This window comes from Gavia stellata, chromosome 1 (genome assembly GCF_030936135.1).
Source record: "Gavia stellata isolate bGavSte3 chromosome 1, bGavSte3.hap2, whole genome shotgun sequence".
NCBI classification, from domain to species: domain Eukaryota; kingdom Metazoa; phylum Chordata; class Aves; order Gaviiformes; family Gaviidae; genus Gavia; species Gavia stellata.
Genome location: NC_082594.1, coordinates 128,803,124 through 128,816,733, shown reverse-complemented (window position 1 = coordinate 128,816,733; position 13,610 = coordinate 128,803,124). Strand labels below are relative to the sequence as shown.

General features: G+C 46.4%; 1 protein-coding gene across 1 annotated transcript; it reads left to right on the top strand.

Annotated features, from left to right (window-relative positions):
- Positions 1-1,188: 1,188 nt before the first annotated feature.
- Positions 1,189-6,364, top strand: IGSF11 (immunoglobulin superfamily member 11). Its single transcript, XM_009814162.2, is given in 7 exon segments — positions 1,189-1,347; positions 2,572-2,779; positions 3,591-3,746; positions 4,703-4,728; positions 4,730-4,826; positions 5,057-5,207; positions 5,914-6,364. Coding segments are annotated over 7 exon segments (1,128 nt in total). The 5' UTR covers positions 1,189-1,308.
- The last annotated feature ends 7,246 nt before the right edge of the window (positions 6,365-13,610 follow it).

The following is a 13,610-nucleotide window of genomic DNA, read 5'->3' as shown; positions in this document are numbered from 1 at the left end:
CCCATGTCTCCGTTAGGTAGGCTGGGAAGGATCCCAGCAGAAAAGTGCATGGGAGACCACTCACTTTTTTTTTTTTCAGAAATTAGCCTGTTCGGTTTCTCTGAGGTTCAGATAGAAACTTGTTCTCATGGAGCATTTCACCTTCAGCAAAACAGTTCCTCGTGGCAGAAAATAGAAACTTTGCTGGCAGCCCTTCCTGGAGTCAGCAAGAGAACAGGGCACTCCACAGACTACACCTGGGTGCTAGCAATATTGATAATGCCTTTGATCTTGAAAACTCCTTGCCTTCTCCAGCAGCCTCCCTTATGCTTTCAACAAGAAGATAGTGAGCTGTCATATATAGAGTTTTTTTTTTTTTAGTCAATATTTTGATTTTTGTGGAGAAAAATGCTTTAAAGAATTTTAGTGCTGCTCAAAATGGTGGTGGTGAGTCCTTGGTTAGTTTCATTTGACAAGATTTTTGGCAGTAGGAATGGACATCTTTCCCTGTGTGATTTGCAGTCTGAAAACTGCAGCCTTGAACTGCTGTGCCAGGAAGCTGGGGCATATCAGGCTTTGAGCCCTGTCCAGCCTGTGTGGAATGTAAAGAATTGAATGGTGGAAAATAAATCAGATTTTATGAGATCTTCCATTGTCAGTAGTCATTTTTCACCAGCTAGATAGAAATACCTGGACTGGAAAATATTTAGATTTTTACCCCTTTAAATTAAAAAATATCACTAAAATGTTTCTGCTCATGCTTGACATTATGAGGGGTAGAAGTTGGGGGGGAGAGCTGTTTTTCTTCTTACCCCTTGGTGAAGACTTTTAGAATGCAGTGTCCTTTTCTGTTTCCATGATTTTTGGTATCACTGAGATCGATGAGTTTGAAAACATATTTCATTATCTCTTAGACACAGCTTGGCTGCTCTTCTGGCTCTTTCCCTGTCACCAAAACAAAAACCTGTTGTTTTCAGAGGCTCTGAAACTAGAGTGCTCTCACTTAAAACGGCAACCTATCTGCATTTGCCTGTGAAAAATGTCTGCATGAGAGCAGCCTGATCTGTTGAGGGAGGAATATAATCCTTCTTAGCCTGAAGTAATTAGTAAGACACAGCTGTGTAAGAACAGGATGCTGCTGTCATGACCTGCATGTGTATGGGTCCACCTGCAGTGCTTGAACTGGGTGTCCTTCTCTTTCCAGGTCTGGTGTGTCCTCTGGAGGTGTCAGTCAGCTCAGGGAGTATCCAGGTTGCCCGAGGCCAGACAGCAGTATTGCCCTGCACCTTCACCACTAATGCTGCTCTCACTAACCTTAATGTCATCTGGATGGTCATTCCTCTTTCTAATGCCAACCAGCCTCAACAGGTAGGTGTTTTCTTACTGGACCATGCATTTCCTTGTGACTTTCTTTTTCCCTCACCCTTTTCACGCTGATCTGGATGCAGTCCCTTTACAATGCTGAGTCTCTGGTTGTCCCAGAACATTCCTGTCATTGCTGAACATGCCCTCTGGATCTTACATGAATCTGATTTCTTTAATGCTTTGTCAACTGGTGCACATTGTGTCCTTGACTGCCTTGGCTGGCTGTGCAACCAGGGCAGGTGTATGTGATACTCTATGGCTGCCCTGGATCTCTGGTGGTTTCTGTGTTCAAAACGGAACAGGAGATGTAATCCAGGTTTTGCTGTGCCAGATAAAGGATTTGGAAAATCTGGGAGTAGTTGCAGGCTTAAACCTGTGAGACCTATGTAAAATGTGCTAGAACACATGGCCTCTCATCGACTCATCTCCCCTTTTACTTCCTCTCTTACCTTTTCACTATCTGTTGCTTATGCAAGGCCATTCTTATGATCATTAGCAAATGAGAGTCTATTGTGGTGGGCACAAGAATCATAACGTGAGATCTGGCGGCCTGTTTTTTTGCCCATATACTCCGACAGCAGAAGAATGCCATTGGTCTGAAATGCATTTGTCTTGGGTCACACTGCCCCCATCACGTTTGCTGTTCAGTTTTGAGAACCTGAACTGCAGAGTACTTGATCCTCAGGGACTTGGTCTGAGTACAGACTGCTATATTAGCTGTCTGACTGGTACAGATTGTGCAGATTCAAGGGTTGTGTTTCCTGTCATTCAGTTCATCCCAGTGATCTTCAGTAAGTAGTGTCAAATCATGGCAGGATCTTACTGGCTGAGACTCAATATGATACTGTCCACTGGGCGGATGCTTTTCAGTAAAGTACTCACTGACCTGCAGAGAGTCTCTGCCTTTCTACATTGATCCTGTCCAGATGGGTAATGACTATTATATGAAGCAGGCTGGTATTGCCAATCCACCTTTGTCAGAAGACTTGGGTATCTATCTGGTCTGTTACCTTTGTGAATATTTTTATTGACATAAACCAGGCTACAGAGTGTGTTCTTCTTTTAGAGAAAAGACCTCTGCTAGAATGGGTCTGCCTGGGACAACTGTATATTGAGTGCTGGTTATTCTTTAGGAAGTGGTCCTTTTGGCTTTGGAAGCCTATGTTTTGCTTGCTTCCTCCTTACACAGTTCCTGAAGTGTTGTTTTAGCCTTCCTTTCTTTTTCAGGTTATTCTCTACCAAGGGGGACAGATCTTTGGTGGTGCACCCCAGTTCTATGGGCGAGTGGGGTTTGCTGTGACAATGCCAACCACCAGTGCCTCCATCTTCATCAACAACACTCAGCTATCAGATACTGGCACATACCAGTGTTTGGTCAACAATCTTCCCGATCGAGGCGTCAGGAATATTGGAGTCATTGGACTTACAGTCTTGGGTGTGTTTATTGGGATTATGGGGGGGAGGGGAGGAGCCAGGGACAAGGGGATCCTCTGTGCATGATACTGCATCTATGATGCAGAGCAATATGGTAGTATATGCCTTGCAGCCCATGGACATCCTGTGGTGAAGGATGGACTGCCTTGTGGGTTTGGGAGTTTGTAGGGTATATAGCCTTCATATGCAGGTAGCATATAATGGAGTTTTAAAATATGGTGGAGAGAAACCTTTTGTATGAACATGGTGATGTGGAGTTCCAAAGAAGCATGAATAAAGTATAGCATCCTGGAGAGCTGAAGGAACCATAAGAGTTTTGTGCATAGTAACAGGACAAGAGAATGAATTTAGATCTTTGTTTCCTTTTCATGAAAGCAATTAGTACTGGATGTTCCCTGGGATGTTAAGTACTCCAGAGTGTGTGCCATTATAAGGATATGGAAGCAAAACCCAACTACAGCAAATTCTGTGTGCAACTCTGTGAGCTCTCACCACCCTTGCTATCTCAAACACAGAAATGTTCGCTGCCTTTTTCTTTAGGGAGTGATCTAAATGTACTGGGTCCTGTGGAAGTCAGCAGTAGTTTGTAACCTTGATGGGCTGGTGGGTCAGGAATCTTTGTCAGACCACCCTCCCATCCCCCACACCTCCCCAAACCTTGATGTTTTTTGTCTGCTGCCTTCCTCTTCTCCCCTTGTCAGCTCATGTAGGTGTCCTTGCTTTCCCCTGCAGCATGTGGCCAGAAACAGCCTGCATTCCACTGTTTGGTCATATTTCCTGATCTGCTGTCACTTTTCCCTCTTCTCTCGCAGTTCCTCCTTCTGCCCCACTTTGCAGAATCCAGGGGTCCCTGGACGTGGGCAGCGATATCACACTGACCTGCAGCTCTGAAGAAGGAATCCCCCAGCCAACATACCTCTGGGAGAAACTGGACAATGTTCCCAAGTTACCCCCAACTGCCACACAAGGTGCTTGTTCTGTAGATTATCCTCTTATTTCCCAGGTGACAGCCTGGGCTTTCCTTTGTCGCTTTATTGGAACGAAGATTCCTAGAGCCCATGGTGAACTAGGTACCCTCCAGTGGCCACTTAAATTTTCATGGATTTTTGGTACAGAAACATGTTCCCCGTTGATGAACAAGGATCTGGTTGAATGTGGTGGTGGGGGAGAGAGAGCGTGGTTGCCAGGTATGTGGCTGGAGATTTCAGCTGCCGACTCACATGCGTTTTAAACCAAATGAAAGCATCACAGTTTGGTAATTGGGAGAAGGGAGGCAGAATCATCACAGGAAAATACTGCCAGCTTCTCACACTGAAGTCAGTGTTTTCTGATAAGTTATTGCCAGAGTTGCCTTTCAGATGTGTGTGAAAGCAAGGTTCTGGTACGACTCGGTATTGCCCAGCCCCAAGTCCCATGCATAAGATTGCTTAGCCTACATGTCCTGACCAAGAAGTGATGATACCTGTACTTTTGCCCTTTATCTTGCTGTATTTTAAAAATACGCAAGCATTTAAGTTTTACATAATTTGGGAATGAAGAAAATTGGCACAGTGGGGGTGGGGGGGAGGGAGCCCAGGGATGGGAAAGCAGGGGGGCGGTTCTGCAGGGCAGGATTGAATTTACTGTGTAGATCTGGACATAGACAGTTGCACATCTCTCATTTCCTCTCTTTTCTCACACAATGCTGAGAGTCCCACGCTTTCATTTGCAGAAATTCATCTATAAGAAGAAAAAGAAGCATCTAGTGTAAGCTTCTTAAGACATGGTCTTGTGTGTGTGCACGGTACTTCCATCTCAAGGTTATTTCCTAATTTATTTCTCTCTTAAGGGTCTCACACCAAAATTCTCTATTTGCTGACTTTGCCTTTTCATGGTTTTCCTCATGGGAGGGAGGGATTTAAATCCTTCTTTTCTCTCTGACTAGACCAAGTCCAGGGCACTGTCACTCTCCCGAAATATCAGCACTGTGTCCTCAGGTCTTTACCAATGTGTGGCTTCAAATGCCATTGGAACGAGCACTTGCCTTCTGGACCTGCAAGTCATTGCACGTAAGTATTTTTGCCAAGGGAGGCTTGGCCACCTGCTTCTATCTTGTGACAGTAAATAGTGAAACAATTTTTGCTGTGAGCCACCATGTGCCTCTCTATCAGAAGATCATTGTGCCCTGGAATTGAGAGTTTGCCTTCTCCCCTCGCAAGCCATGGGAGCTTCAAATGCTCATGGATGGCCACAGCCCACTCCTGAATTCTTCTCCATTCTCTGTTAATTGTTCCCACAGCCCACCCCCGGAGCATTGGCCTGATTGCAGGAGCAGTGGCCACAGGTGCTGTTGTGCTCGTTGTTTGCATTGTGTTAGTGGCTGTGGCACTGTTTTACTGGAAAAATAAGCACAAAGAAGATGAGGAGGAGGAGATTCCCAATGAGATAAGGTAAGGGCAAGAGAAAGGTGGTGGCAGGGGACCTCTGATTGCCCAGCAAAAGCAGCGGTTGGTAGGAAGGCAATCAGAATTCTCACTCTTGCTAATCCTGATTATGTTCCCCTTGGCCATGGGAAGATGTGCGTATCTGTCCAGAAAAAGGAGGGAGCAAATGACGAACAGTAATGACAGATTTTTTTTCAGTATTGCCTTTATTGAGAGCTTTGGTTTGATGTTGCTAGCTCACTAAGAGAGTGACTGTACCTGGTGGGGATCTTGACCCACAATACCAGACAGTGGTAGCTGAAAAGCTCTGGAGATACAACTGTAATCTTCTCTGGTGTTACAGCTACAGGGTTTCCCTCTGGTAGCCTTCTGCAGCTCCCCTGAGGATCAGCTTCATTGGTTGAACAGGTACAATCACACTGACTGCCTGCATAGTACCAGGGGCTGTGACAACCACTGGTTTTACCCCCTAGAAACAGGAGCATGTGTCATTTGCCTCAGTGGTAGGAACATGGAGCAATTAATGTTGTCAGAGGTGGGTCCTGCAAAGAGCGCTGAGCGAACAGGCCAAGGAGTAATGCTGGTTCTTGTTGGTGCTGTCCTTCACCTTGAATCGATAGTGTTGACCCCACCAGGGTGTAGCGGGGGGTGGGGGGGGGTTGGGCAAGCAGGGCAGCATCCTCCATATGCCCTCACATGCTCTCCTTCCCAGGGAGGATGACCTGCCACCCAAATGCTCCTCCACTGCAAAGACATTCCACGCCGATGCATCCTCTTCGGAGAACGACACCCTCACATCCTCCAACACCTACAACAGCCGCTACTGGAATGACCCCAAAGCCAACAACACTACAGACTCCTTCACCCGCTTCAGCAATAGCAATGACGCCCACCAGCCCCCCTTCTCCCGCTCGGGGAGCACGAGCATCCGCCCCGTCTATGCCAATGGTGGCCACCCATCCCCAGCTCCTCCTAAGACACTGGTGGTGACGGCTAGCACGGCGCTGTCCCCTCAGGAGGTGATCCGGAGCAACGGCTCAGTGACCAGGAAGCCACGGCCGCCGCACACCCACTCCTATGCTGTCAGCCAGGCCACACTGGAGCGGATCGGGGCTGTCCCCGTCATGGTGCCCGCCCAGAGTCGGGCTGGCTCCCTTGTGTAGGGCCATGCCAGCAGCCAAGAGCCGAGCAAGGGGCCTCTCGTGCCTGGTGTGGAGAAGAGACCCTACTCCTTCCTGAAAGGCAGCAATGTGGCGGGGGGGACACACACATGAGCCTCTCCTCGCTGCCCTCCCTTTCTGAGTCTGCTGCTGGCCAGTGGGACAACCCCAGCTGTGCTGCAGCCCCCGCAGCTGTTGGGGCTCCTCACACAGCTGGATGCTGCAGATGTGCCAAGAGTGGGGGAGCAGGAAGGTTGGGATACACTCCCAGCTGCTGGGCCCTGGCCAGGACTTGTGCTTGGTTCTGACCTTGGGGGGGACTTCTGCTTTTGTTGCCCGTTGGTTTTGTGGAGGGTTGATTCCATCCATTTGGGTCTTTCAGGGAGGTTTGGGAGATATGTATTTTTTCCATTGTTGTTGCTGTCTTACTTCCACGAAAATGACAGCCTGTGTTGGGGCAAGGAGGGCTGAGCAGGGAGGGGTGCTGAGGCAGGGTATGTCTTAACATGGTGGCCCCAGCCCCCTCCCCGGTGGCCCCAGCCCCCTCCCCATGGCCCCAGCCCCGCTGCCAGATGAGGGAGGGCAGTGCACTGGGCTGGGTGTGAGGAGGCCCTGGCCATGTTGGAGGGGCAAGATGGAGGCACAGCCATCAGCCTGGCCAAGGGTATGGCTGCACGAGGGTGGACAGGGGAGTGTTTGTCTTTATTTGTTGCAGTTCTTCCCCAACCCCAACACACACACAGACACACACAGGTCCTCCTCAGACTGGATGTTTTTCCTGCACTAGCTTGGGGTGCTGCCACAGCCCTGTTCACTTCTGTGGAGGATGCAGCCATATGAGCATCTTTCCCCATGGTGCTCGATGCAGGCGGAGTGTGCATCGCTGCTGCTGTAGGGCACACATTTTTTTTTTTTCTTTGGTGTTGCTGGAATTTATTCAGGAGGCAGAGAGGAGCAGGGTGGCGTGGCAGAGCAGCAGGAAGTTCCAGAGGCGTCTGCTGCTCATGGCTGTTCTGATTCAAGGCTAGTGGCTTCAAACCCTACAGATTTGGTGCTTGCACGGTCAGTTTTCCTCATCGGGCTGTCCAGGGCTGGCACGGCACGTGTTGTGCTGAAGGCTGTCACACAGAGGCATCACAGTTTTCATTCCCGCTCTCCCACGTGCACAGTCTTCCCAGCTGCTGAGGTTGGCAGGATTCATTTCCAAATCTCTTTCCGTAGAAAGAGTGAAAGCAGGATCTTAATGGAGGAGGTGAGCCTGTGTAAGCCCACATGCTAGGTCTCTGCCTTCCTACTTCCTGGGACCAGGTACTGGTGGCATCTGCCAGTGGCTCTGCCATTTACTCGCAGTCAGGGAGGTGGTCGTGGCTGTCACCTATACTTTTTCTATTGCAACTAAATAGCCTTAATCAAAGCCAGGAGTTGAAACTGCTGAAGGAGCCTGGTGCCATTTGGAGGACTGGACTGAGGGCTGGGACTTACCTTCCTAGAGAGCACTGGCTCGAAGGGGCCATGCCTGGATGGATATCTCAGCCCTCATGCATAACAATAACATATGTAAAGCACATGTAAAGACAGTGGTCACCTCCAAAAGCAGCAGAGCCCTCCTAGGTCTGCTCTTGGAAAAGCAATGGGAGTCACAGGTGACTATTCATAGCTCTCACATTGGAAAAAGCCTCTGTTTAAGCCAACAGACTCTTCCTGATCCCCACTTGCCTTGTCCCGGCACAACTTTATTTTCCCCAGCAGTGCACAAACCTTGGGCAGGGCCTTCTGCCTGAGTGGTACCTTTCAAATGTTAGCCCAGACTCTGAGGAAGAAGGGCAGAGGTGAGGGCTGGGTTCCCACATGGGCACGATGGAGTTTTGGGAGATTGGGGGCTCCCAGGCAGCACTAGGTTTGAAGCTTGACTGAGATTTTTGTGCCTTCTTTGGTTAAAATAAAAAAGAAAAGAAAAAGGAGAAAAAAATCCAACCTCCCTTCCTTTCCCCTCCTACAGAAGTCTGTCCAGAATTGGTGCAACCCCCCCATGGCAGTGCAGGCAGGTGGTTGTTCCATGTGTACACACGTTTCACTGAGCAGTCCTCTTTCCTGCCTGTCTGCTCACTTTGCTGCTGGGTGGTAGTTTTGATGGGGGAGGAAAAGTGGCTTTAGAAACACTAATGTGAGTGGGGAAAAAAAAATCAAAGAAAAGCCCAGACATATTCTCTCTCCTTTTATAACAGCCCTTGTGCAACATTTGCAGGAACACTGCCCTCAGCAGGTGCCCTCTTCTACTGAGAAAGCTCTTCTGGGTCCTACCCTCCATGAAACTGCTCCTCTTTCTTTATTCTTTCTAATTGTCTAAAATTCAATAAAAATTTATTCATATAAAAAGGACTTCTTACTGCCTTCTGTTGTTCCCCACCCCCCCAATTCTGTAATTACAATGAATTTGCCTGTTCATACTCATCCTTCATACGAGTGGCGGTAAGCAGTGACTGTGCAACCAAGACCTGCATGTTATTAGGACAGCCAGTTTGGTAGTGAACCCTGGTACTATAGGCTTGTTTTTCTCATTCAAAATAGCCTGAGACGTTGCCCTTGAAGGTACAGTTTCTCAGGCTTGCAAGGTCTCTGCTTGTCTGGACAAAGGTGAGTTTTATTTTCTGTCATTTGGCATGGGAAATCCTTTGCTACTTTGAGTGATGTGGGAATTTTTTCTTTCTTTAAAATTGCTTAACTTTTTGCTAATTTTTTGGTTTTCCAGTCTGAAACATGGCATGTTCAACCCAGAGCTACAATCTAAGGCAGTCACCAATAAGTTCCTCACTGACTTTCCAGGGCGTCAGAATAAGTTTGATGGGAGAAACTGTTGGGAAGTTAACAAAAGTGCTGCTACACATAGACCAAGCATGACAAATTTCAGTGTCTGAGCATTCACACTTCCAGGGCATAAGGGGCCTGGGAAGAACACACTTAGTTCATATCAACAGCTGCTAGCAGCAAGTTATTATTAGTTAGGGCAACATGATGTTTTGCCAAAGATTTTGCACTTTTTTTCTCCATATTTCATTTTCCCTGTTTCTGCTCTAAAATCTCCCAGATATTCTGAAAATGTTTGTTAAAACCAGAAACCTACAAATTCAACAGCAGTGCTACTTCAGCCTTGCTGTACATGCTACATGTTCTCATTCCATTGTATTTTTCAACACCTAGTTTAAAATACTCCTGTAAATGTATTTTCAGCTATAGGCCTTACAGTCAATGAGATCACTGCATTGTCATTTTTGGAAAGTTGCTGTAGGAATCTTACTGTTTGCATTTTTCTTCTTTTGATTATGCAACCTTGATGTGACATTAATAGCATCTTTGCATTTTTATTCCCGTGATAGCCCTGTCAGTATCCTGCTATACTATCCATTCCTTGCCACTGGCTTGCCCCTTATGTCATTCTTCTGCATGTCTCTGTCTACTGATATAGAGCAGAGTTTCCTAAGATAAAGAATAATTTACTAGGTTTCTGCGGCACCTAGTATGCTGGAGTTTTAGCCTGTAAATTCTACCTAGTGAGGCATTGCTGCAATACAAATATCAAGCCAAAAATAATACCATTTAGAGATTTTGATAGTGCTCCAGAGTGATTGTTTATCATTAAAAAGCAAACAAAGGTTAAAGCTATTATAGTTGTAAGTGGAAGTCGCTACTGAAATGCTTGAGTTTGCTGACAGCCTTCGACCCCAGTTGTGTAGTAAGGATTGTCCACCACAGTGGGTGCCACGGATGTTACTTTAAATGTTAGTACGTATCAGTTATATCACCTTCCACCAAAGAATATTGGAAGGAAACTTTCTAGCACAAGGATTAAGTGGACATATGAGTGCTGACACAGAGAAATAACCATAAGAAGATGGTTTACACTTTAAAAGTAAACATCTTTTTAGAGGTTGGTGTATATAAGAGCTCAAATTAAAACATTTAGGAAATATGGTCTGTACACTGCCAGAAGGTTGTGGGTTTTTTTTTAACTTGCACAGCTTTTGGACTTGGATTTTCTTCACTAAAAAAAAAATATATATATAAAAGTACCCAGACGCATGCACTTCAACAAACTCTTGCCAGAACACAGATGTGTTTCCACCAGAAGCCAGTCTACCAGACAGAGTGCAGTGCAAGACTGCCTGGCTTCCCCATGAGGACCTGGGATGCTCAGGAGATGAATCCTTCATCTGTCATGGTTTAGGTCTTCGTGAAGAGTACCTCAAATAAGGGTAGCCTCAGATGACAGCCAGGACTGAGGTAACTGGGTGATCGCTTTGCTACTGGGCAGAGGAAATCAAACTGAAATTTTTTTGATCCCCCAGGAAGGACAGATACTGGGGGAATTTTCATGATAAATTTTTGGTTTCATCAAAAACATTGGTAAGTTTTTGCAGGTTACCGGATTTGTCTTGGAAGCAACGTTTTGCATACCAGCTTCATCTACTTCAGACACTTAAGTGCCTTTCTATGTCTGCGCTGTAATTGGGATCTTCTGAGCCATGGTGCTGCTTGTTTGTGAGCAAGTGGATGAGTCTGTGAATATGTGTGTGCCAAGAAGCGCACCCAAAATGGTTCAGCAGATTCTGTTAAGAGGGTCTTGAACATTTCTAAGACAGAGGGCAAGGAAAACTGAGAAAGCAGATCCCTTTCACATGTTGGCTTCAGAGCAAACACGCCAAGCCCTCCTATTAACTCACATGGCCTCTGGTAAAGAGAGACCTGGAGCAGAGCTGTTGTGAAGTGTTTTTATGACAGAGTTACCCTTCTCCCTGTACTTTTTCCAAGTGCTGCTGGCCATCCTGCCTGCAGCTTGCTGTCCTGATGCCAGCTGAGCCAGAGTACCCTGCACCATGCCCTTGTTACAGCTCTGCTCTTGTGAGTAAAGCTAGACCTGCTGATGAGGATCATGAATATGGGTGTTGAGAAAGGGAATTCAGTGTCACTGAGCTATGTCTCTCCTCAGGTTGGGAGTAGGTGAATGTCAGGGAAAAACAAGGCTTAAAAGGAGGAAGAATGGAAAGCTATGGCACTTTTTTTTTCAGCCTGCTTTCTTCAATGTCTGCCTCTGTGCACTGCAGGTTCCGGGAGGATATTACTGATAATTACCGACTCTGTGATATCTTAAGGAAGTGGGGGCACATGCAAGACATTTCCTGAGCCTGACACTAGCCCAGAGCTCTTGTTGATAGTTGGTGGGCAGCGCAGAGAAAGTTTTCATTAGGTCACCTACAATTTTGCTTTCCCTGTGGTCAAGGCTCCCTTGCTTTAGAGAGAACTGCTAATGTGTAGGAATGAGACAGTGCGAATGGCTAAGGATCAGATTCTTACTAAGCCTTCTAATACCATTTTCTTCTTGTTGTTTGTTCCTGATTTCCTCCTTTCCCTCTCTTCCTCTGTAACATATTTGAATGAGAAGGTAGGTTAGCAGGAAATTTAATCTATCCATGTAAAAAAAAAAAAAACAAACAAAACCAACCCCCTGAAACAAATAGCAGCAAACAAGACAGGAGATTAATATGCAGCTTGTATGGCTGGCTGGCAAGTGATTCCGTAGTACTGGATGTAGTCAGGGCCATCTCCTGGATTTGGTCATATTAAATCTTACTTGGGAAGGGATTATGACTTGCTTCCATGTGATACGCTCTAATGGGAAAACTGGTGTGGTGCATGTGCACAGAGAAACGTTGGGTAAGGGGCCTGATAAAGTAAAGCCCAGAGGCTCTGTTGTTTAGCTCGCTTTTATTTAAAGCAACCATGTTTGGTGCAGGGGCTGAGCTACATACACAGCCTGCCTTCCAGCTTCCTAGATACTATCAATAACTGCAGAATTTCTCTGAGGTAGTTATTTTTCTTGAAGGATCTCAAGACACTTTGGCAAGCTAAGAATAGCAATCACCAGGTCATTTTTCCATGTGGATATTTGAGATGGCAAATAGCTGCGTGATTTGGTTTGCAGCAACAGTACTTTAAACTGTGGCAGTTTCTAAGGCTGCACAGTAACCTAGAGACTTTTTTTCAGTGCTCTGCATCGCTGATACAGCATTTCCACTTGTGATCCTCTCCTGTCTTCTTAGACTGAGGCTTGTGGTACAGGCATGTATGCTCCTGTGACCCACATGAAGTACCAAAGGCAGCAGAGGCTACAATTAGCTCAGTAGAGGCACAGTGTGGCATTAGACTCTCAAAATTAAGATGCATCATTAGGGCTAGAAACTATGACAGAAGTGTGCCATGAACATCATTTGTGCTTCTTCCTTTTGGCTGTGGCTTGCTGCTGGGACAAGTACGCACAAAACCAAAGACTACTCTTTTTTTTTGTGACAGAAACCACAGAAATGGGTGAACAGGGTGAAAAAGCACATGGACACCTCCCCCATTAGCTCTTTCCTGGGTGCACTCACTCAGTGGCTGCAGAACACAGTTTGTTCCTGCTATACTTGAACACAATCTCCATGTTCACTGTTTTCTTGCTCATCTTCCTTGTGTATGAACGCATTCTCCACACACCCTTGCATGGTCAGGGATACCAGAAAAATGGTTGAAAGCAGGCATGACTGTAAAGCCCCCACGCCTTTGCGCAGCCTAGTCACCTAGAGAACATATCTATCATCTCATTTGTTTTTGAGGCTAACCTGTTGCACATCTCTCAGATAACACTGGGTTTTGCCTCTCCTCCTGTCCTTCCACAATTTGCACGCTGGCTTAGGGCAAGTTAGTTACTTCTGGAAAAGTAAATAAGGGGGTTTAGGGTTACTGTCCAAAGAGCGGCTGAACACTTGGCATTTATTCACTCTGTGTCCAGTTCTGGGTTACAAAGCTCGCTTTTTTTTTTTTTTTTTTTTTTTTTTTTGTGGCTGTAAGATGACATCCTCTGGAGGGATGAAGAACTACATCGGCTCCTGTTACCCACTTCTTCAGCTTGTCTGCACCAGGCTTCACATCCTTACTAGCTCATAGGTTGTTTTCTTTTCCTTGCGGTCCTGCAAAGAATAAAGTGCTCTGTGCTTTGATCATGAACAGCACTTTTTTTTTTCTACTACGATTGTTACTTAGGATCTGCCCTCAGTACTGTAGTGTCTGCTCCACTGTAGTGGGAAAGCTTGAGTGCTTTGTCTCTGTCTCAGAAGCAAATGGTTTTCACCATGACCTGCCTTTAGCTTCCCAGCTCCTCCTCTTGTTATGAAGTCTGTGATTCAAACACACGGGGAATGGGCTGGTGAATGTGCAA